The sequence below is a fragment of the Melanaphis sacchari genome, unplaced genomic scaffold (assembly GCF_002803265.2).
Source record: "Melanaphis sacchari strain LSU unplaced genomic scaffold, SCAv2.0 Contig65_pilon_pilon, whole genome shotgun sequence".
Lineage (NCBI taxonomy): Eukaryota > Metazoa > Arthropoda > Insecta > Hemiptera > Aphididae > Melanaphis > Melanaphis sacchari.
Genome location: NW_020271469.1, coordinates 1,505,272 through 1,527,313, shown reverse-complemented (window position 1 = coordinate 1,527,313; position 22,042 = coordinate 1,505,272). Strand labels below are relative to the sequence as shown.

The 22,042-nt window shown below is 26.6% G+C and overlaps 7 protein-coding genes across 7 annotated transcripts; 5 read left to right on the top strand and 2 right to left on the bottom strand.

Moving 5' to 3' along the window:
- The first annotated feature begins 1,424 nt into the window (after positions 1 to 1,424).
- LOC112600652 (pinin) lies at positions 1,425 to 2,693 on the top strand. Its single transcript, XM_025347941.1, has one exon. The coding sequence runs from the start codon at positions 1,554 to 1,556 to the stop codon at positions 2,631 to 2,633; it is 1,080 nt and encodes a 359-aa protein (XP_025203726.1). The 5' UTR covers positions 1,425 to 1,553; the 3' UTR covers positions 2,634 to 2,693.
- Positions 2,694 to 5,431: 2,738 nt separating this feature from the next.
- Positions 5,432 to 6,360, top strand: LOC112600651 (V-type proton ATPase subunit F). Its single transcript, XM_025347940.1, has 5 exons — positions 5,432 to 5,610; positions 5,766 to 5,847; positions 5,907 to 5,989; positions 6,054 to 6,176; positions 6,241 to 6,360. The coding sequence occupies exons 1-5, from the start codon at positions 5,557 to 5,559 to the stop codon at positions 6,265 to 6,267; spliced, it is 369 nt and encodes a 122-aa protein (XP_025203725.1). The 5' UTR covers positions 5,432 to 5,556; the 3' UTR covers positions 6,268 to 6,360.
- A 2,712-nt stretch (positions 6,361 to 9,072) lies between these two features.
- Positions 9,073 to 10,023, top strand: LOC112600649. The gene is made up of 3 exons (XM_025347937.1): positions 9,073 to 9,337; positions 9,411 to 9,639; positions 9,724 to 10,023. The coding sequence occupies exons 1-3, from the start codon at positions 9,140 to 9,142 to the stop codon at positions 9,960 to 9,962; spliced, it is 666 nt and encodes a 221-aa protein (XP_025203722.1). The 5' UTR covers positions 9,073 to 9,139; the 3' UTR covers positions 9,963 to 10,023.
- Positions 10,024 to 11,622, bottom strand: LOC112600650 (60S ribosomal protein L35a). Its single transcript, XM_025347938.1, has 4 exons — positions 11,512 to 11,622; positions 11,079 to 11,354; positions 10,527 to 10,685; positions 10,024 to 10,116 (listed from the first exon to the last, which is right to left on the bottom strand). The coding sequence occupies exons 2-4, from the start codon at positions 11,352 to 11,354 to the stop codon at positions 10,093 to 10,095; spliced, it is 459 nt and encodes a 152-aa protein (XP_025203723.1). The 5' UTR covers positions 11,512 to 11,622; the 3' UTR covers positions 10,024 to 10,092.
- Positions 11,623 to 13,428: 1,806 nt separating this feature from the next.
- LOC112600646 (ubiquitin carboxyl-terminal hydrolase 1) lies at positions 13,429 to 18,272 on the top strand. Its single transcript, XM_025347935.1, has 8 exons — positions 13,429 to 13,517; positions 14,055 to 14,204; positions 15,817 to 16,049; positions 16,134 to 16,339; positions 16,410 to 16,720; positions 16,786 to 17,049; positions 17,106 to 17,286; positions 17,370 to 18,272. The coding sequence occupies exons 2-8, from the start codon at positions 14,066 to 14,068 to the stop codon at positions 17,980 to 17,982; spliced, it is 1,947 nt and encodes a 648-aa protein (XP_025203720.1). The 5' UTR covers positions 13,429 to 13,517; positions 14,055 to 14,065; the 3' UTR covers positions 17,983 to 18,272.
- LOC112600647 lies at positions 14,317 to 14,832 on the top strand. Its single transcript, XM_025347936.1, has one exon. It carries the CDS (start codon positions 14,391 to 14,393, stop codon positions 14,682 to 14,684), a length of 294 nt encoding a protein of 97 aa, XP_025203721.1. The 5' UTR covers positions 14,317 to 14,390; the 3' UTR covers positions 14,685 to 14,832.
- A 1,864-nt stretch (positions 18,273 to 20,136) lies between the features above and the next one.
- LOC112600580 (DNA polymerase epsilon subunit 4-like) lies at positions 20,137 to 20,956 on the bottom strand. The gene is made up of 2 exons (XM_025347848.1): positions 20,531 to 20,956; positions 20,137 to 20,453 (listed from the first exon to the last, which is right to left on the bottom strand). Exons 1-2 carry the CDS (start codon positions 20,954 to 20,956, stop codon positions 20,310 to 20,312), a joined length of 570 nt encoding a protein of 189 aa, XP_025203633.1. The 3' UTR covers positions 20,137 to 20,309.
- Between the last annotated feature and the right edge of the window lie 1,086 nt (positions 20,957 to 22,042).

The window sequence follows — 22,042 nt, the reverse complement described above, 5'->3', positions numbered from 1 at the left end:
TTATTTTAAGTTTTTATGAGTGGAATAGAATGGCACAGTGCGGTACTACTGGTACTCCTTAAAATTTTGGTCCATCACTTCATTCATTAATACATTTGAAACTTTAAATACTGATAACCAACACTTGGACTTTATATCACTAACAATTATCTATAAAATAATGCCCTATAATGCAATATAATTAATATTTAAATATGTCTTATTAATTATAGGTATGCCTGTAGTAGGTATGTTCATAATTTTTTCGTCTAAAACTTACCAAGATATACTTAGTGAATACAATTTTTAATACACCTAACAAATTTTAGTTTTTTATAATATTATAGTAATTACAATATTTTAAGTATAATAGTATAATAGGAATAAAAGTTTATTAATAGTTATATACATCTCTAAGCACATATGCTGACGATACATTAATAACTGCCTCTCACAAAAACTACGTTACAGGTGTCACCAGTTGCAGTATATTAAAACATTTTCAGACCTGAAGCAAATTACCATTTGAGGACCTATGCACTCATAATTTTTATTTACATTTTTTTAATAGTAGAAATATTATAATTAAAAACTTCTCATTGCACTCGATCCATTGATCGATACCTATCTACCTACCTACCTACCTACCTACCTATCCGCTCATTTTTGTCTGAAGGCAATTGTTTAAAAAAAGCCTAATTCGGCATTCCACTGGTTGATAATATCGATATAATTCAAAACTATTTAAATAAGGTTAGCCTGTGGTCGAAAAGGTGGAAAATCAAAATAACATTGCGACATTGGTCATAAATTAACTATAAAGTTATAAATAATTTATAAATAAATATTAATGTTTATCATTAAAAAATTTTCTTGAAAGTAGAACAAAAGACGCAGATCTGAAATCAGGAAAATTCCCTCTAATTTGAGACGTTTTGTCACACTATAATTATGCCCTAAAAATTTAAAAAACTATAAAATCAAAATCAGCAAGCAAAATTTAATGGAATGGTTTTTAATAGTATACACGCATACGTAGAAGTTAACCATCTGATTGAGTATGTATTTCTATTTTTCTTTAAAAAAATAATGATTTGTTTCTAAGGAATTAATTTGTTATAGTTTTATAAAATTTAATGCCTAACAATAATTCTATTTAACAGAAACTAACATAGTAAATAATAATGTTAAAAATATTTTAAAAAAACGCGGAACATTTTCAATATCACACCCCTCATTCGAGAATCATTTCATATTTATATAACAACAATAGATAAACACACGCTTTGACAAACATGATAACAAGCGAGTAACTATTCAAAGAGTTTCATTAGTATTAGTTTGTATTCATTTTAACTTGGTTAAGTCATAATTTTTGATATTTTTTAAAGTATAAGTATTTATCAAGAAGTTTTTAATATTGATTGAAATATACTTAACTTGTGTGTCATGCTGATTGATTTTTAATAAGTAACAGGTATTATTAACAGGTAGTATTTATTACAATTATACTTGTATTTCACAAAAAGACATTCCTATATACTAGTTTTGTGAAATATATTGCTAATATTATCATGACTACTCTACTGGATCGTTTGCAAGAACACTTAGTAAAGAAACGACAAGGGTTGAATGATGTACACGAAACTCTTAAAAAAATTACTGGTCGTGATACTTTTGATGATCATTTAAACCACGGTAAATTTAATAAACGACCACAGGTCGGTGGAGATCAAAAACCACAATTCAGAGAGTCAATAAAAAAAGACGTTAAGCGATTACGAGATAACAATAAGCTTTCCTTTAGAAATGATAATCAGAATCGTAAAGTTTTTGTCAACCCTAATGAAGCATCAAAAATTTTTAAAAATGGAAATAATTCAGGTAGAATATCAGCTAAAGATCGATTAGGGACAATCGTTGCAGATGAACATGAAAAACCTATTAAGGAAGAGTTTGAAGATGACGAAGATATGGAGGAAGATTCTACACCTAAAAAAACTCTTCAATCTCAAGTCATGTTGTCATCTAAAATTATGAAATCTCGCACTGAAGTATTGGCTGCTCAACAAGGTGATCAAGTGACCAAAGAACGAAATCGACGTATGTTTGGATCATTATTAGGTACTTTACAAAGATTTAAGAAAGAAGAAACTCAATTAAAAGATAAAGAAGAAAAAAAAGCTAAAATTGAAAGAAGACTTGAAGAAGAAGCATTGAAAGAGAAAGAATCATTAGTTCTTAGAAAACGAGAATTATTCATGCAAAGAAAACAGCAGCAGAGAGATATAAAAAATATAGAGATTAAAATGGGATTGGTAAGAAATTTTGAAATCTTTGAGCGCCAAATAAATTGTACAATGAATTTCATTAAAACTGAATTTGATCCTTCGGTGTTTTACTTGCCAAAAATACATAATGAAAAGACTGAAAAAAAATTAAGCAAGACGCGCTCATATTTGAGCAATATCTTAGGAAAGAAAAGGAATATGGTTGAAAGTCAAATTGAGAAGTTATTACAATCTGATGATGAACAAATGGAGTTTGATGACAGAGTGGAAGATGGAGAAGTAAGAGTAGCCGATGAAGAAGAAGATGCTGATGTAGATGTTTATGAAAGGCATCAAGATAATGGAAATTTTAACTATGATTAAAAGTAATTTTTAATGACAAGTACAATGAACTCAATATTTTGTATATTTTATTATAAAGATTGTTTTAGTACCTTCAACATTGTTTTTAATAATTAATACAAACTTGGTTTGAGGTCATTTATTTGTAAACTAAATTTTTTTTAAATACATTTATTTATTTTGGTATTTGAATATTTTATAAAAACATGGAAATTACATGCCATTTTAGTTTCTTGTATTTAAAAATAATATTATGTAATCCATCATAAGTGTTAGTTAGTCATTCATTGAGTTTGTCTTGATATGTATACCTTAATTTAAAGGTCATAATTTCTGTATTAAATTAATTTTATTTATAATATTAAATTAAATCGTTACTTCTGCGACCTTTTAACTAAATGTTATTATTTTAGGTATATTCTTAAAACTAGATTTAAATGCTTGTTGTTCAAATTGGTCACATAACAAAAATATTTTGATTTTTAAACAATAAAAATGGAATTATTGTAGTAACGCTACAATATATGTTATTAAATGCATTATTTATACACATAGAAAATGTAGAGTATTTATAATTGTTCTCTATTAATCATATTATACTGAAATAATAATTACCAACTATTTAGATAATAAACATATATTAATAACATCAAATCAGAGAAGAGTGCATGTTACAAAATAGCACATCTACTACATATTGTCCTAGTTTTGTCCTAGAAAATAACTAATGAGTGATTTGTATTTAATTTCTACCAACCAAAACTACTTAAAATTAAATTTTATTTATGAAAATATTTTGTTTTGTTTCATACTTTCATTATTTAAGAGAAGAAAATATATTAATGCAGATTTGCAGCTTATTATATTAAATCACACTGAGTGAGTGGTTAAATATAATATATACATGATTATTCAAAATGATTCATTCAATTTAAATGATAATATATTTCTAGTTTTTAGGTTTAGATTAACATATTATACGTTTCGTATAAATAAGATGTAAAAGTAATGTAAACCTTATTTACAAATAATAAATTCCTATTAATCAGTATTAATTAAATCAATGTCTAATTATATGTACATACAGAATTTATATTTTATATACCTAATTTATATATTATAGGTATAAGTAATATGAATTTGTATTCTATATCTTGCAAAATAAGTTTATTTGATTGCCAAGGTCTTATTATTTAAAACCAGGTGCTAAGTTTACTAATCTTTTTAACCAGTATAATTTAAAAGTTATTCTATAAAAAGTTAACAAATTTAATTTTTAAAAAGTAACAAAATTAAGTTACACACTTTTAGTTAAAAATTAACTAAGCTAAGTTATAAGTTATTTATCTTAAATAACTTACACTCATATTTTGTACTGACTGGAAAACAGTTAAGATTTGGAATATATTAAAAAATAAGCGCTAAACAGCTTATTAAAAAAAAATCAACCAACTAATGTATAATACATTTTGTATTGGAAAAATTTAAAAGAAAAATAGAATTAATAAATGACTAGAAACATTTATTACATTTTAATAACAAAGTTTTTTTGAAATGATCATTAGGTGTTGTTTGTATCTTCTTGTAGACCGTAGATACTTTACGTAGTTAACCTCTAGCATTTTGTGGTAGCTGATAGGTACCAATAATTTTGATATTGTATTTTATTAATAATTTTTAAAGGTAATTTATAATAGTTTCAAAGTATTTAATATACAATTTGTTTATAATTTTCTATGAAAAACTATTTAGAATCAGCTTCAATTATAGCAAAGTAAGCAAAATTAAAGACATTTATAGCTAAGTGTTAATCATTAGAGATTTAATAGTTAGTAAAATTAAAAGTAAGCGAACTTTTTAACGATGGTTACAATTCCGCCAATAGTTCAATAGTTTAGAATACCTACTAAAATATTATTTTTTTGGTGTAGGTATTCATGAATGTTGTATAAGTCACGATTAGTTTGTTACAAACAATTATTGTAAACTAAGTAGACAATGTTTTTCATTGTCAATTATGTAACGAGTCACATCACATGTTGCAGCGTTGGAATAATATTCTAATTTTTATAGAATAGGGCTAATAACGAAACATCCAATAAATTAAATCTGTACATTCGGTTATGTATCCTTAATAAAAGTCTCAAAAATGTTTATAAAATCGGTAAAGAAAATAATTTTTAAATTTCCAAGTGCGTATGTTTAAACGATTTTGAACTGCTGAAGTATAAGACATAGGTACCTAAGTTGGTTCTTATTTTCTATCTTTCGTATTTTGTATAAATATTACTGTTTTCATTTTAGTTATACAGAAATGAAGACTTGTAAGTATAAAATATTGTAATTTTTATTTTGACTACAACCATAGACATAATAGTGTATAATGCAGATTGATCTATCATTTTTCGTAGTACTGTAATTAGTGTAAATGTATACTGAAAGGTACGAAAGAAATTTAAATTTTAAATTCATCTGAAAGCTGAAAGCGCGGATTAGAATAGAATATTTGAAGTAGCCAAGTAGTAAATATTAAATAGGTTTTGGGGCGCACAAGCCAATGAGGCTTATGAATAAAAAATATTAATTTGGTTTCTTTCTCAGTTTCTCATTTTATCCACCTTAATTCTCAATTCATCATTCAGTCTCATTTCTTGGTTTTGGTCTTTTGGACAAAGATAAATTTTTTATATATATATTATATATTATATATTATTTTGTTGGGCGGACAAGATCGAATTGTTATCAATTATTATTGAGGATAAAAGGATAAAACCATATGTTTGTTTGATATTATCAGTCGAAAATTAACTTATGATAAGGGCGTTCTCTCTTTCACGCTCGAGTGTCAACTATAAAGTTACTATAATACTGTCTAAATTGGAAACATTTTGTGTTAACGATTTTGAATATTATTGTACCGAAATAATTAATCATATTATTAAAAATGGCAATGCATTCTGCAGTTAAGGGTAAACTATTAGCTGTGATCGGAGACGAAGTAAGTATGTTTAAGAAAGTAATTACTAATTACTGTATACAATAAACATTCAGGAGACCCGCCCTTTTCGGTTGATGAATGTACATATATTTTTTGATTTTCTTGCAGTAAATTATGTTCTGTCTCGTATTTACGTTACTTTTATTTTGTTCTAGGATACGTGCGTTGGTTTCTTGTTAGGTGGTATCGGCGAAATAAACAAACACAGACACTCAAATTTCATGGTTGTTGACAAAAGTAATATTTGTATTGAAATGCAATGAAACCAATTTAAATGTATTTTTGTTGTTATTTAGATACAGCAATAATTGATATTGAAGAATGTTTCAAAGGATTTGTCAAACGGGATGACATTGACATAATACTTATCAACCAAAATGTAAGTAATAGTAGTAATGTTTTCACATTTGATATGAAAAATATTTTGCTTAAACAATTAACAGGTTGCTGAAATGATTCGTCATGTAATTGAAGGACACACACAACCAATTCCAGCTGTCCTGGAAATTCCTTCCAAGGATCACCCATATGACGCTAGTAAAGATTCAATTTTGCGTCGTGCTAAAGTGAGTACCATGTCTGATTTTTTTGTTTTTATATTGGATGTCTAATTGATTTGTTTGATTTTAGGGAATGTTTAATCCAGAGGATGTATGATAAATTCATTTACCAAATTGTTTTATCATTTGTTTTTATTGTTAGATTGGTCACTTTTATTTTAACATTCCATTTCAAATTATTTATTATATATTCATATATCCAGAAAAATGTTTATTAAAAATATTATATTATTTACTAAGACAAACAATAGTTCTTATTAAAATAAGTTAACTGAAGTGTCCTATATAATAATATGTATGTTTCGTATTCTACAATGAAATTATTAAATAAAGATGTTATTATATTGAAAAAAATTAAGATGTGGAAAATTACGGCTAATATTCATCAATCATAAATACCAAATTACCAATATGGTAAACAATTTTTTTTTTAAATCCTTTGTTACTAAGTAAAAAAATTATCAATAATAAAAAAAGTAAGCATAATGCTGATATATTTATTTTGTATAAAAATAAATTAAAATTAAAATGTTGGATGATGTATATTTTTTGATATTTATGCATTACCATTCATTAATAGAATTACCTTTCATCCAGTTACCAGAATAGTCTTACTAGTCATCAACATTTTTATTAAAATAATGTTATTGAAAGTAGGTATAAAAATATAGCCAATATAGGTTATGGTAAAATTAGGTATGTATTTGTCACTTTACATCAGAGCATATTTTAAGAATATTTTACTAGATGACACTATCACTATAAGCCATTAAGACTAGGCCAAATACCTACCTCTTACGTTTTCGACTTGTGAGTTTGTGACATGAATACAAGGCACATTTTTAATCTCAAAGCGGCAATCATTCTTCACTAGGTGGCACTCATGTCACTTACTTTATGAGTTAAAATATGCTCTGCTTTTCATGTATGTATTTTTATTGGCTAAAACAAAATTAATTTACAAGAACATTACATTCTTAAATACCTAGGTGTAATGTAATATTTATATTATAATTGTACAAAATAAAAAATATGAAAATTCTTTAAAAAACTATATTTTTGATTTGCTTCTATTAAACTAAATTTTTTAAATAAACCTTTATTGAAATATTCAAATTAATTTTTTTGCTTTCTATTCTGGAAAATTGTCAATAATATTGTCAAAACTTAGGATTGCTAAGTAAAAACATATAGTTACAAATACAACTAATTTTGTTTTTCTGTGGTTGGCGTGTTCTTCTTTCAAATGGACCTAGTAGAAATGTCTGCTCTATGTAAGAATGTATCTCATAAGTCATAATTATGACTGTGTATATAAATGTATCAGTACTTTTAGCAATAAAATAATAAGTTTCATGTAATTATAGACCATAATTATTATAAGCTATGAATAAATCACATATATTGAAATATTCTGTTATATTCTCCAACTAAATTATTCAAATATCTTGTGTTTTGATAATTTCAAAAGATTAACCCAACTTGGTGACCTACATAAATTTCATGATATGTTTTTTCACTTATGTAACTACATATTAGTTATTTTACTTTTAGTATTATGTTGGTTTGATTAAATTTTTTCTGAAAACATTGCATTTATAATATTATTAGTAGGTATTTAATTATAATAATATATAATTTTACCATTTATTATAAATTTTTGAAAATACCTTTAAAACAGTAAAAATGTATATCTCAAAATAAATCAATAATATCATTGCCTGTAGTAGCATTTATAATACACATAAACGTTTTAAATTTTCAAAAATATTTTTAAATTATATCAAAATAATTAATATTATTATTTATAGTTTAAACAATAATCAAATTTAAACTTAGAAATGTCTATATATTTTAAATTTTATGGTTTCGGGATAAATTACTTAGAGAAATATTGAACTAAATTTTCAAAATTTAAATAAGAAGATTTTATGAATACATAGGTAACTAAAAATAGTTTCCAAATTTCTTATAATTGTATAGAATGTCATCAAAATTGTAGCTTTAAATGTTTTTAAAAAAAAATTATGCCTAAATTTTAAATATTTTTATATCAATGTAAGTAGCAATTTGTGTCAAATCTTATATTTATTTTTCAAGAATTTTAACCAAGTGAATAATTTTTTTATCAACATTTATGGAAAAATTAACTTCAAACAATTCAAAGTTTATCATGTTTTTACATACCTAACTAAAAAAATAGTTAATTTTCTTTAAAATTTTATCACATAATAATAATAATGATAAAATAAATATTTAATGAAATTTTCATATATTTACGGTTATTTATTCAATTTTAATCTTTTCCAGTTATAAAAAAAAGTACTGTGAATTTTGACTTTTCTGAAGTACAAATTTAGTCAAATAAAATTATATTTTTATATATGTATATATATATATATGTTAAATACGAAAAAAAAACAACTACCAAATTGAATAATCACGCATAAAAATTAACCATAAGATACTTCTTTTAGTGATGTTATGGATTTTGCAAGTTTTGATTAATTTGAAATCAGTTTCTTGGCAATAACTTTTAGGATAATTTAAATAATTTATCATAAAATGTAAATATAATATATTAATATGTGAATTCCGTCTATCACAATGAACTCAGATTTTTATGTATTGACATAATTTATTATTATATGGATAAACAGCTAGCCTTGGAAAAATACTTAAGTGACTAAAATTTATATTGCTAAAAGGGAGAGGGTCTACTAGGGTATTAATAACATTAATTTATCAAGATTGATGAAAAAATAAGGTTTTTTTTATTAAAAGTAATATCACAAAGGTTTATATTATAAATAATATTTATAGTATTTGATTGTCATTTCGTTTTATCTGTGTCTGTATATGACAGGAAGTACAAAATTTTTGATAATTCTTTAAAAATAAAATGATATAATTTAACCTACTTAAAGGCTAAATTTAATCTTGTTAAGTTCAAACTACCTACACAATGAATGGCTAACTCACCAGATATTGTATTGCGGTTCAAGCATTCTCTTTTAAGCTCTCAATGCAAAATGGGCTCTTCATATTTGATTACATTACAATTAATTATTTATACATATTTAGTATATGGTGGACCTATAGATGACGTTCAAGAACTGAAACCATGTCCAAAAATCAAACCTTTTAATAAGGTCAACATTGATCAGGTAAAAAACAAAAATTTGGATATTTAAAAAAATTGTAATTTTACAATGAAATAATTTGCAAAATTAATTTTAGTTATTGGGAAAATGGTTTTTGGCTATAATGGTGATAGAATCAGAACATGAAGAGTTTGTTGAAGACGGAGTTTGTATTCATGGTGAACTTTTGCGATATAATAAAACCACTCTGAGACAAGTATGGAACATTGATAATCCATTATTAATCGGTGATCACAGTGCTGTAATTGAATTGCCAACAATAGAAAACGAAGCAGGAATTTGGTCAATACAAAGTCCACTAGGAGGTGCAATATATACTAACATATGTTACAATATTTTAAAATATATACCATTCATTATTAATGTCCATAATATATATTTTTGTAAAGGAGAAATAACAGCAACTACCATTGATGCAGATCCAGATACACATTTGATATTGGCGTTTTGTGGTAAAAAAGGATCAAACTCATTACATATGTGGACCGTAGTTGTAACACGTCAAAATGGAATTTCAGCACCAGAAACTTTAAGGTTGTCAGCCATTTTAGTTAAACATGGTTATAATCCAATGGCAAGTAAAATTATAAGCTGGAAAAATTGTCCAATTTATACCATGGTACCTTAAAAATGTGAAGTTATATTTTGTATAATATCAAACAATAAAATAAATAAATAAAAATACAGAATTATACAATTTTTTTAATTTTTTTTTATTTTTTTTTTAAACTGAAAATCGTCAATTGTATTACAATAGCTTAAATACGAGAAGGATACAACATCTGAAACAAAAACAAATAAATAATTGTTAGAATATGGAAATAAATATATATATTTTTAAATTAAGGATTTGTTTAACTTGATTTAAAAAAATTTAATAATTATACTTGTGGTGCTCATAAAAAAACAAATTAAATTAGTTTGTTGTCATAATTTAACATGGAGACATGAGATATCACATTTATATTTATTATTTTTTAAAGTTGTGTCTAAATTTATCATGGAGATATAAGATTATTTAGATAAGTTCCAGTAGTAACATGAAATATAATTTGTTCAAGAGAACTTCATACTAGAATCGGCTTAGAATCATTTCATTTAGATCAATATATATAGCCCATAACAGAATTTTATATCTGCTAAAATATATTTAGAAAACAATTCAAGATATGATTGTAATAAAATTGCTTACAATCCTGACACGATGACCCATTGCTTTAGCTGGAAGGTTGGTCTTAAATTTTGCTCGCACAGATCCAGTGGCACCATGGGGACGGGTCACTTTACCCCAAATAGCACGGACCTTAGACTTCTTCTTTGGACGTCCAGGAACTGACACTAATCGCTTAGCCTAAGAACAGAAATTAAATTTCAATTATTTTTCTAAATGGGTACTCTCTAATTTTTATAAGCACATTAAAAAAAAAATTACTTATGTATTAATTTATCACAATAAAAATAACAAAAAAATGCTTTAAATAGGTATAATTACAATCCTTTCTTGGTATTTAGTTAACAATCATTACATATTTGAGATAAGACATGATTACATAAAATAAATTTAATTAGAATTATTTGATATTATTATTAATATCAGATACTAATTTGTAAATTTAGAACATAGAATCATATAAATGTAAAATGGTCTTTTTGAATAAAGGGGTTCTAGATACAATCACTGAGATTTTTGTATGTTATTATCATGAAATTGTACTTAGTATGAAAAATTAAAACTAATACATACCCTGTAGACATAAGCAACACGTTTTCCAACGTAAAACCAAGAGTCAGCCTTGGAATCACATCCGTCAACTTTGAGTAGAGCGGTGTTTTCGTGTTGATTGCGGAGTCCTCGACGGAAACCTGTGAACACTGCACGAGAGTACAAACGTCCGTAGGGCCTCTTCTGGCGCCTTTTCTGTTTGACTACTTTTTTATCTTTGTCGGCAGATTCGACGACTTTTTCAGTTTTGACCTTTGAGGCCGATTTACTGGCTTTTTTTGCGGAGGCCTCCGGCATCTACAACAAGCGTAACAATACATGGTTTTGTATTTTTATCCGATTCGATCCTTCGATTTAGTAAACGTTTCACGATTAATCTTATAATAATGGCTATAGCAGAGGGTAATGATTTGTTTTTAAAAAATAAATGTGAATTCTAAACGAAAATACGTACCTTTAAAGAGCGCAGAAACGTTGGTGAAAACCTATTTGTTCGACGAAGACGGCGAACAGCAAAAACTAGAAAGAGGAATTATCGCACAGTAAACAAATGTACTATAACCTGAAAACGAATCGTGTCTCTGCTGGTAGAGTGGTAGAGGGGATTGTAATATCGTATGTATGCAAGCGTCATGGAGGAATGAAATTCCAAGTGATAAGAGGCGTTCAATCGAGGGTGTTTAAATATTTGGTAATCTGTCTGATCAAAATGACTAAAATGAGTAAATTTAAAAACTGCCACCTAATTATTCAAGATATTTTATCTATATATATTCTGTAATTTTGTATAGATCTTACTGTCCGTGAAATTTAATAAATTGTATAAATCTAGTCTGCGGCCCGAGAGATCGTGAAAAATTAAAATTAAAAGAAAAGTCTGGGTTCACGGCACACAGTGGGAGAAATTAAAGTTTTACTGCGTCAAAAATATTAAAAAATATATCAAAATGCTGATAAAATCTTAGTTAATATTTATTTATTATTATCTACTAGTCTTAAAATAGATGCTTATTTCATGTTTTATACGTTCATATCAATACTATTAGAAACCAAAGTAACGGTAATTTAGAATAATCATCATTACGTAGCTATTTTCTTCAAATTACGCACGTTCAATATAAATACTTGTTTTAAATATTATAAAATATTAAATTGTTAAGTTTTTTGAGTTTATACATTTCATATAAAAGGTATGTAATAGTAAATAATAATTTATTTAACCATTCAATCAAAAATTAAATGTTAAAACTGTAATTTTAAAATACCAAAAAAAAGAATTTATTTTTTAATTAAATGTATTTTTTTTTAAAAAGCGTATTTAGCGCTTTGATTTTTATCACATAGCTTAAGTTAACTTGTTATTTAGTCAATTTTAAAATATGATCTGCCCAAAGTTGCCCATCTAAAATATTATATGGTTATTTTTATAGATAATATTTCATACCGTGATGTATTCAATGCGCTGAGAGGTCGGGAACGATAGTTAAACCCGTGCTCCATCAATAGTCGTTCATTATTATGCGATTATATTAAACATCCTATTGATGAAATTATGAAGCCACATTGAGTGCCAAAATTTTAGCGTTTACTACTACATTAAATCGTAAATGGTTATTAGCTGTTAATCGTACTTCAAATACATTTATTTTTAAATACGAGGGTTGGTTAGATACTAAATTTGATTTGCTAAAAAATGAAAGAAAAACGGCTGATATTCGTGGTCGTCCATCAAAGTCATTTTCACATTTATCTGAAAGAGTTAAAATTCGAAAAGTTAAACCACTAGTGGAAACAATTATCATCAGATAGATTACTTCGGGCAACAAGAGTATAATTTTTTAAAGAATGTAAACATACAGCAGCCGATTTATTAAGAGTCAACTAAATACTCTTTAAGTCGTCCTGCAAAAATTAGGAAAACTTTTCGTAAATCATTAGAAAAAAATAATAAAATACCATAAACGGTAGACAAGTACTAGCTCATAATATGGTTAATTCAGTTAATTGCCGCGGCATAGTTATAGATAATACTATCTTAAATTGTGGTGATTATCTTTGGAAATACCTCCAGAAAGTTTTTCCTCCAGAGGTGGTATCCCCATTCCCCGGCAGACAAGTGCCCGCACGCACCAATTATTGTCGGTGTTGTGTAACTGTGTAAGTACAAAGTTGTGTTAACACGACAAAATGGTGGACCAGCCCGTCTTGTCGGTTCGCCTGTGATAATTGTCTCGTTGATCGTCGTAGGTGAATCGGTTAAGTTGATACTCGATAGAAAATTGAGAAAAGCTACTGTTGGATTAAGAACGCAAGTGCTGATCTCCATCCGCCAAACGCGCCTGAAAACACTAAACGCGCACTCACGAATCACGATTTTGGTTCGGTGACATTAGAAAACGATCACCGTGGATTCTTTTTATGCACACACGTTATTTCCATGAAATCTCCTATGTCCGATTGGTGAGTGTAACCGACCACGATGATATTGTCGCTATCGCTGTAATTGTGTACTTTCCAATCTAGCGGTGGTCGTTAAAATATCACGCTATCCGCCCCTTTGGATACCACTTACAAGTTTGTGTGAAAACAGACTTCGGCTTAATTCTGTGTCGATGCTGGGCTATTGGTACTTGGTAGTGTTTTGTCTTACAAACTGGGTCTGCGGTTGATATTGTATTTGATTTTCATTAGTGAATTACACTTCTATTCTCATTTTATGAATGTATGCAATTAAAGAGTTAAATTAACTGTAATAGAACATGACATAGGCCAATAGGTTTATAAATTAATACATCTTGCTAAGAATTAAATCTTAAAGAAGCAATTGCAATCAATTATTAAATTATTATTGGTTTTTAGATAATAGATACCTGTTGAGAAGATTTTTAGTTTGATATAATCTAAATTCATGGTTCCTTAATTAAACTTACAAGCTTGTTTATACTAGTTTTGTTTCATTATTATTGGCTAATATATTGTGATTTTTATTTATTTTAGGGTTAAGAAAAATGACAGTTTTATCGTCAGCAGAGACAGCTGAACAGCCACCACGTAAAAAGTTGTGTTTATCAGCATCCAGGCAACTACAATCTAAATCCTATGCACTCTCTCAACTTAACCCGATGGCATCACCTCTTGATCAGCCTGGTAACTGAAGTTTACAATTTTTCCAATCAAGTTTTGTTAATTTAAAATTATTAGTTCTTAATTGCAAAAAATTGATATTTCCTATTTCAAAATTGTTCGCGGTTAAATAATTTATCTTAGTTGTAAATAATTGCTGTTTATTATTATACTTTTCATTAGTGATTAGTGAATCTATAATTTTTGATTATGGAACCAGACTTCGAAAATCATGTTATGTGGTTTTTATTAGGTTACAGTTTTCTAATGTTCACTGTTCCTTTTATTGGATTTTTTTCTATGAAATATTTTCTTGGTCAAATTTTAAATATCCAAGGATATAGAGTTATCGTTATATCCGTTATTTTTGCTGTTATTATTGTACAATTGATTATTTATAGTTATGTAAAACAAGCATTTAATGAACCTGTCGATACAGTTGATGATACTAATGGTCACGGAGATGATGAAAAAGAGGTTAACAATGAAAAAAAGGATCAATAGTTTTTTATAATTTTTTATCATAACTTATTATTTTCAGCGTTCTTTTATTTTAGTGATAATAAACAAGTTGTAAAATGTTAGCATATAGATTTTAAGCATTCCTTATAAACTTTATTATTATAATCTAATAAACTTACTTTATTATTTACATTCCAATATTATTTATTATTATTAATAATTTATAATCGTGTTATCTATCTATAAACAAATTTATCTTATAATTTTATTGATTGGCTGGCAAATATTTTAATTTTAAATGAATAAATATATATATTTTTAACCCCATTTAGTATTTTTTTTTATTTTATACACATTCTGTTAAAAAAATATTTGATAGAAAAAATCCTATACATAAAACTATTAAAGAAAATCTTAATACCTACTTATATATTATACATAAATCATATAATTTACTTAAATATTTGTCAAAATAGGTAATTGAAATTGTCTATACATTTTATGTAATATGGTTTAATAACAATAAACAGTTAATATAAAATGCAATATAGTTTTTGAGTTAAATATATGTATTGAAGTATAATGATACATATTTACATAATGAAAGTTATTTACATAACTACAATACATAACTATTTTATTACTTTAAAAAGTTAAAGGTGTCCTATTATTTTTTTGTATTAGCTTTACATTTTTTAAGTTATTTAATAATCATTCAAAATTTATTGGAATTTAATTTTAATATATAACATTTAAGTGTTATATATGAAATGTGATATTAGAAGAAAGGTTGGATGATATGATAATTAACTTTAATTTGGTGATATGTTTTAAATATTTATAAAACTTTTCATTCGGTGTTGATAATTTGTATTTATACTATTTTTAATGATATCTAAATTATTGTACTATTTTTAGCTGATATTTTCTATGTTGGTACTGACATTATAAAACTTGATTTGATGTATTACATATTTTAATTTGAGGGTTAATATAATATTTAAACTTAGCAAAAATTCAAAATACTTTACCTGTATAAGGTTCTTAAATAATAACCGTTTGTATTAAGTAATTAGTTCACATTAATTTAATACTTTTATTGAAATTACATATAATGAAATGTTAAATTTCATTCTATTACAGACAATTTATATTATTTTAATTTTCTTTAAAGTTATCCGGCATATCAAGCAACAGCAACAACTACAGCAGCAGCAAATAAACTGTTCTTGTGACAATGAAAGCAATGGATCGCCTGGTGTTGCAACTTTATGCAATCTTGGTAACACCTGTTTTTTAAATAGTGTTTTATACACTTTGAGATTTGCACCTTCATTTTTGCACAATCTTCATCACTTAATTACTGAGTTACAAGAGATCACAGGGCGGTCTACAAATGGACTCAAGGTACCACACTCAACCAAATATGTTAATGATTATATTTTGGTAGAATTTTATTTGCTCATCTCTTTTTATTTTATTTTTTCATAGGGAAAATGCTCTTCTCTGGGTAGAAGTACAAGTTCGGTCAACAGTAAAATGTGGAATTTTCAATCATCATTCAATGTTAGTATGAATGATCTAAAAATTATACAAGTTACTGAACGTCTTCATCAAGTATTCGAAGCATTACATAATTGTGAGCTCAAAGATAGCTCAGATCCATATCAACCTGAAGTATTTTTGCAATCTTTAAGGTAATAATAAATTACAATTTTTTTTATAAATATTATAAATTTTAATATAATTTTAATGTTCTGTTAATAGAGACGTCAATCCAATTTTTGAAGGAAATCAACAACATGATGCTCACGAACTACTTGTCTGTTTGTTAGATAATATTCGAGAAGGATGTAAATTAGTCATGCAGCATTCTGCTCAAGTGAATTGTTTTGTTGCACCTGCTCCAGTCATTCAACCTGTTGCACCTAACAAATTGAAAAAATTTTCTGGACAAGTACGAAAGTCTTTAAAAATTGCATCCAGTAGTAAAACACGACCAGTCAATGGCATTCTTCCACCTAATGTTAATGTTACTAGTGATAAAGTGATTTTACCCGAAAATGACAATTTTGCTGGTACAAAAGTTTTTCATAAATCATAAAAAAATTTAAAGAATTTACTACTTATATAATTTTTTTAGATGACAAACAAATGTATGTAGTTAATGGAACTACAAATGCTGTCCAATCTGATGAAAATGAAAGCATTCCTAGTGGCAGCAGTAGTAGTAATAGTAGTAGTACATCAATGTTTGATGATTTTCAAGGGGTATCCTTACTTCGCACAACATGTTTAGAATGTGAATTTGTTACAGAACGGAAAGAGAGTTTTTGTGATATCTGTGTTCCTATAAATGGTTTAACTAATGGAGACATATCACCTGAAAACGAATTCAACCCATATGGTTTGTTCTTTATTTCCATGTTTATTTCATCCTTATTAATTATGTATAAATTCTAGATTATGACAGTGTTAATAAATTGTATCATTCAGCAATAGTGACTGAAGAATATTTACAAGACACTGACAAATATTGGTGTGAACAGTGTTGTCGATATAATGAAGCTAAACGAAGTGTTGGATATGAAAGTTTACCTCGATTACTGACATTACATTTAAAAAGATTTTGCACCAACTATAGGTATAGATTAATGTTTATTCATTTGCTCATAAATTAGCAGCAAATCTATTTGTAAAAATATCAACTAATAAATTCATTTTTAGAGCTGTTGTGTCAAAAGTGAATGAACACATGCCAACTCCTCTAACATTGGAATGTTTTTGTGAAGAGTGTTTATCTCTCAATTCACAACAACAAACCCGAGCACATAGTTACCAGCTGTATGCCATAATAATGCATTTGGGTGCTACAATAGCTTCTGGACATTATGTTGCATATGTTAAGGCTCAGGACAATCTTGATGAGTATATCAACTGTTCTCGTGATCGACGCAAGACTGGAAGTCTTTCCGTCACACCTAATGGTACTTTACCAGCAAATTACAAAAAATCATCAATATCAAATGGTCTTTTTCGATTTCTTAAAATATCTTCAAAAACTTCTTCTGGAGCTCCTAATAGTCAATCAAGTGATTCAATTGATGATTCAGGAAAAGTTTCTTCGATAGGACGATGGTGCCGTAGTCTAGAATGCTGTGGAGTTAGAATATTAGATAACTCAGAAGGTGGAGATAGCGTATGGTTAGAGTGTGATGATGAAACAGTAAGAACTATGTCTGTTGCACAATTAACACAAATTTTAGAATCCAAATCATCCAAGAACTCAGCATTAACTCCATATTTATTATTTTACGTTAAAGTGAACCACAGTGAATAATTGAATTATTAACATTCATATTATTACAAATTATGGTAATGTTTATTTGGCGACAAATTATAAATCAGAACTTCAAGTGTTGGCACTCTTACCAAAGACTAATATTTAAGCGCACTTTGCAACTTTTAGTATTTTAAAGTTAACTATACCAGGATATTTAAAACTTTTATTTTTAAAATTATACAATTGCATAATATCAATCTCCACCATTACACGAAATATCCAATATCTAATTTAAATTAAATTAATACACGATTATCATAAATATTAAACTATACTTTTCAACTACAAGCAATAATTTAAAAATATTTTATTAAATTTTATTTTAAGACATATTGATGATTTATGACTGTATTATATATTATTTAGCTGTACAGTTGGGATTCTATTAATATTTGTTATTCAAAGTGATTGTATTATTGAAGCAATAAAAAGTATTTTAAAACTTGGAATAAAGTTGAAAACTAAAATTAAAAATAATTTTGATAAATGTTAGACATATTATTTATTAAATATTTAATATATTATGACAATTACTAGAGTATACTTAATAGTATTAACATTCATCATCCAATGAGTGTATATATCATTATTCAAATTATTTGTGTGCCAAATTCTAAAATACTTTTTGTTCTTTTTAAGTATTAAAAGAAAATAACGGCTGTGGTTAATTTTGATGCGAATAAATTAGATATTTTGTGTTGATTTCACCTTAAAATCATTTAGATTGAAGGAAATTATAAGGTTTCACAAACAATTCATTTTAAAAACTGAACTTGATAAAACTGTCCTTAACTCTTATTTATATTATTTACATGTTATAACACAGTTATTTAATCAGCTATATGGTATTCTTTAATGAATTGTAGTAGACACTAAGATAGCTGATAGGTACATATATATATATGAAAGTTTCATTATTAGTAATAATCACTTATACTCCAGTATAATTTTTAAGCTATGAATTATGAAAATTTTAAAATTAAATTTATGCTTATCTTAATAATAAATCACGGCTATAATATACTATATAGTATGATATTGTGATGATAATTATTATAGAATTCAATTTTTATATCTTCCATTAGTCCTACAATTTGTATAAGCTTGACATATGGCTTTATTTAAAAATAATTTTTTTATTAGTCATTTATAAGACAACAAATTTGATAAGTATTGGATTATATTATGTTAAACGTTTATTTTGCGTTAATTTAATTGAATTCTATAGAGTGGTAGATTATTTTTAAAGTTTTTAATTATTGATGTGAAGCCTTATGATTAATAATTTGCTTTTTATAAATGTGATATGTTTGTTACTATAGACTGTTAGATTCCAATTAAGCGTTACTAATTTCCACAAAACTAAATTTAAATTTAAGTTTTATTACTGCACAACGCCTATAATTAAAGAAATAAAAATATAACGTATTATAATGAAAAATAATTTTTGAATACAAATAACTTAAATTGTAAAAACTGGGTGAATAGAGATCAGAGTTCTTTGAATTCAAAATTGATTACCTTATTTCTGTTTTAACATATTGTAATAATCATAATTATATGTATAAAAAAAATGTGTTTATCATTTTTCTTTGAAGGTAGGTATAATGATAAGTTAGAATACTTTATATTTCAAAATAAAATATAAAGTTGTATTAAAATAATGTAAATATTAATTATGTCATACATTTTTAAAAATGTCATAGTATCTTAAAAAAAAATGTGTCCTCACTCCTCAATGTTATAATTGGTACCTATTTACATATTTTCCATTAAAATAAAAAACATCGTATAACAGAACTCATAATTTTTTGTGTCTTCCTTAAATATAATTGGCTCAAGTGATTTATGTTTCCTTGTTTCAAGTCTCATTTCTATGTACCTATGCTTGTATTATAAAATATATTTATTTTAATTTTAATATAACTGATTGTGTATCTATATTTATTTTTATGGTTGCATATTGTTATGGCTTAATATTGTGATTAATACAAAACTATTTCTGTTTACCTATGTGCAGTGTTGTGTTTTTATTTATTTTTTTGTTATAATTATATAAAATATATGTTGTATTTAAAAAATCTTTGAATACTGAGTCATTTAAAAAATAATTATATGTATTTTTCAGATTTAGTATCAAAATTTGTAGCATCCAAACTTTATGTCTATGTGTAACTAATAAGGAATACTTATATACTGTGGGTGGTTTGGTTAGTATTAGAAACATTTTATAATTTTAAACAAATCAATATTGCTATATTAACATCAAGATTATAATACAAAATTTATAAAATAAAAAAAAAGTATGTAAAATTAAAATGGTTTTACCAATCTAATGTGCCTTCTAAGAATTCGAAAGGTACACTGTCTTCAATCACTGAGTCGATATGCTTTTTTTGCAATGTTTTTTTATTGGTGGCTACCATAGCTTTATGACAGTGTTGTGCCAAAAGTCCAACAAATTGTTCCTGAAGAATGAATGACCAATGTAATTTATTAACTAATTATTAATAACAAATTTATAAGCGTTTATACTGCAGCTTACCGTCGCCTTAGTGAGAAGGAATACTGCATCACTAGCTACTATATTGACGTCTGGGTCCATCTTCATGATAAGCTTCACACGTCCGGGAGGTAATCCTTTATGGATATCTTTCGTCTTGGCATTTGAGGAATCTTCTTTCTGTGATTCAGTCGACTGGTTGGGATCAGCTTCCACCGGCAAGTCGTCGGCCGTGCCGTCATTTTCATCAGAATCATCGGTGTGATACTCGAAAGTGTCAACAGGTAGTTCGTCGATATTACTGTTTGTCATCTCGCTAGTATTTTCTATGACAGGTGGTCTACGGTCGTCTTCATGTATTTCTTCTAATATTTCAGTCAAGACGTCGTCGTCGCCTTTGTTTTCGGGAAAAGCCAGATTTACCGACATTGGTTCGCTATCAAATAAATTCGGTGAGTCGTTTTCCATTGTTTTTATGTGTTCCGGAAAATTGTGTTATAAAACGAAACTCTAATCGTCATACAACGACTAATAACGCACGAAAACGTTTATTGATATATCACGATAATGTCACTATACCCGTGAATGAAGATCGTTGAAGATTTCGTGTTGTCAAAAACTTTTGAATCTCGAAATCATTGAGACTTTAAGAGTTATTATCGTGTTTAAAGATAACACATTTTTAGCGGGTAAAATTATAACCTCAATAATATCCAATTGTCTGAAAAAATATACGTGCACAAAGAGTTGTCAGACGGAAGATGGCACGGCGATTTTTATTGATTTGGTTAAGTAGGCGCACCTATTTCATACTAAATTTATTTACCTGTTATTTGTGATCGAAGAATGCATTTTATTACAATTCGACTTTTATGCCAGAAGAATGTATGTTATATTCTCGACATGGTAATTGGTAAGTATTGTTAAAATATGCTCTATTTACATATGATTTATAAAATTATTAATAAGTCAGGTGTCAAAAGACCACGATGTAGATAGAATAGTAATATAAAATAAATACCTAGTAGATTTTATTTATATTGTACTACCACAGAAAAATTAAATTAAATTAAAAAAAAAAATCATTTGTTCTGTGATGTTACTCAGGTAATGAAAAATAAAATGTGTAATAACAATTAAAAACATCTACTTCATATTCGATAAATTATAAAACCAATTATAATATTTTAAAGCAAAATGAACCATAAACAGTTTGTAAACAACAAGAATATCTAAACCAAGTTGAATTAATTCATATAATATTTTGATTTATGAACATTTAATTTGACTTATTCGTACTTCAAGGACTGAAAATAATGATGTAAAAGTTCTATGTACATATAAATATGTAGGAAATTTGCAAAACTTCACACGATGTCAAAAATGTTATGTTTCAATTCGCGTGGATATAATATATGTAATATAAAATGTATATTATAATATTATAATATATTGCGTTAGAAACATATCTATGTTACGTTTGCAATACATTTTGATCGATGACAATGCGATAAATACACTCATTTACGCGGGAATCTGTCAACTAACAAAACG

What these genes read in the sequence shown, in the direction of transcription:
- LOC112600646 (XM_025347935.1), top strand. Translation starts at nt 14,066, where the DNA reads ATGACAGTTTTATCGTCAGCAGAGACAGCTGAACAGCCACCACGTAAA. An exon ending in GTATTTTTGCAATCTTTAAG is followed by an intron (nt 16,340 to 16,409) that starts GTAATAATAAAT and finishes TTCTGTTAATAG; the next exon opens with AGACGTCAATCCAATTTTTG. An exon ending in CGAAAATGACAATTTTGCTG is followed by an intron (nt 16,721 to 16,785) that starts GTACAAAAGTTT and finishes TAATTTTTTTAG; the next exon opens with ATGACAAACAAATGTATGTA.
- LOC112600651 (XM_025347940.1), top strand. Translation starts at nt 5,557, where the DNA reads ATGGCAATGCATTCTGCAGTTAAGGGTAAACTATTAGCTGTGATCGGA. An exon ending in TAATACTTATCAACCAAAAT is followed by an intron (nt 5,990 to 6,053) that starts GTAAGTAATAGT and finishes AACAATTAACAG; the next exon opens with GTTGCTGAAATGATTCGTCA. An exon ending in CAATTTTGCGTCGTGCTAAA is followed by an intron (nt 6,177 to 6,240) that starts GTGAGTACCATG and finishes GTTTGATTTTAG; the next exon opens with GGAATGTTTAATCCAGAGGA.
- LOC112600650 (XM_025347938.1), bottom strand. Translation starts at nt 11,354, where the DNA reads ATGCCGGAGGCCTCCGCAAAAAAAGCCAGTAAATCGGCCTCAAAGGTC. An exon ending in GTGTTGCTTATGTCTACAGG is followed by an intron (nt 10,686 to 11,078) that starts GTATGTATTAGT and finishes TTCTGTTCTTAG; the next exon opens with GCTAAGCGATTAGTGTCAGT. An exon ending in TGGGTCATCGTGTCAGGATT is followed by an intron (nt 10,117 to 10,526) that starts GTAAGCAATTTT and finishes TTTTTGTTTCAG; the next exon opens with ATGTTGTATCCTTCTCGTAT.
- LOC112600647 (XM_025347936.1), top strand. Translation starts at nt 14,391, where the DNA reads ATGGAACCAGACTTCGAAAATCATGTTATGTGGTTTTTATTAGGTTAC.
- LOC112600649 (XM_025347937.1), top strand. Translation starts at nt 9,140, where the DNA reads ATGGCTAACTCACCAGATATTGTATTGCGGTTCAAGCATTCTCTTTTA. An exon ending in ATAAGGTCAACATTGATCAG is followed by an intron (nt 9,338 to 9,410) that starts GTAAAAAACAAA and finishes AATTAATTTTAG; the next exon opens with TTATTGGGAAAATGGTTTTT. An exon ending in AATACAAAGTCCACTAGGAG is followed by an intron (nt 9,640 to 9,723) that starts GTGCAATATATA and finishes ATTTTTGTAAAG; the next exon opens with GAGAAATAACAGCAACTACC.
- LOC112600580 (XM_025347848.1), bottom strand. Translation starts at nt 20,956, where the DNA reads ATGGAAAACGACTCACCGAATTTATTTGATAGCGAACCAATGTCGGTA. An exon ending in TCCTTCTCACTAAGGCGACG is followed by an intron (nt 20,454 to 20,530) that starts GTAAGCTGCAGT and finishes TTCATTCTTCAG; the next exon opens with GAACAATTTGTTGGACTTTT.
- LOC112600652 (XM_025347941.1), top strand. Translation starts at nt 1,554, where the DNA reads ATGACTACTCTACTGGATCGTTTGCAAGAACACTTAGTAAAGAAACGA.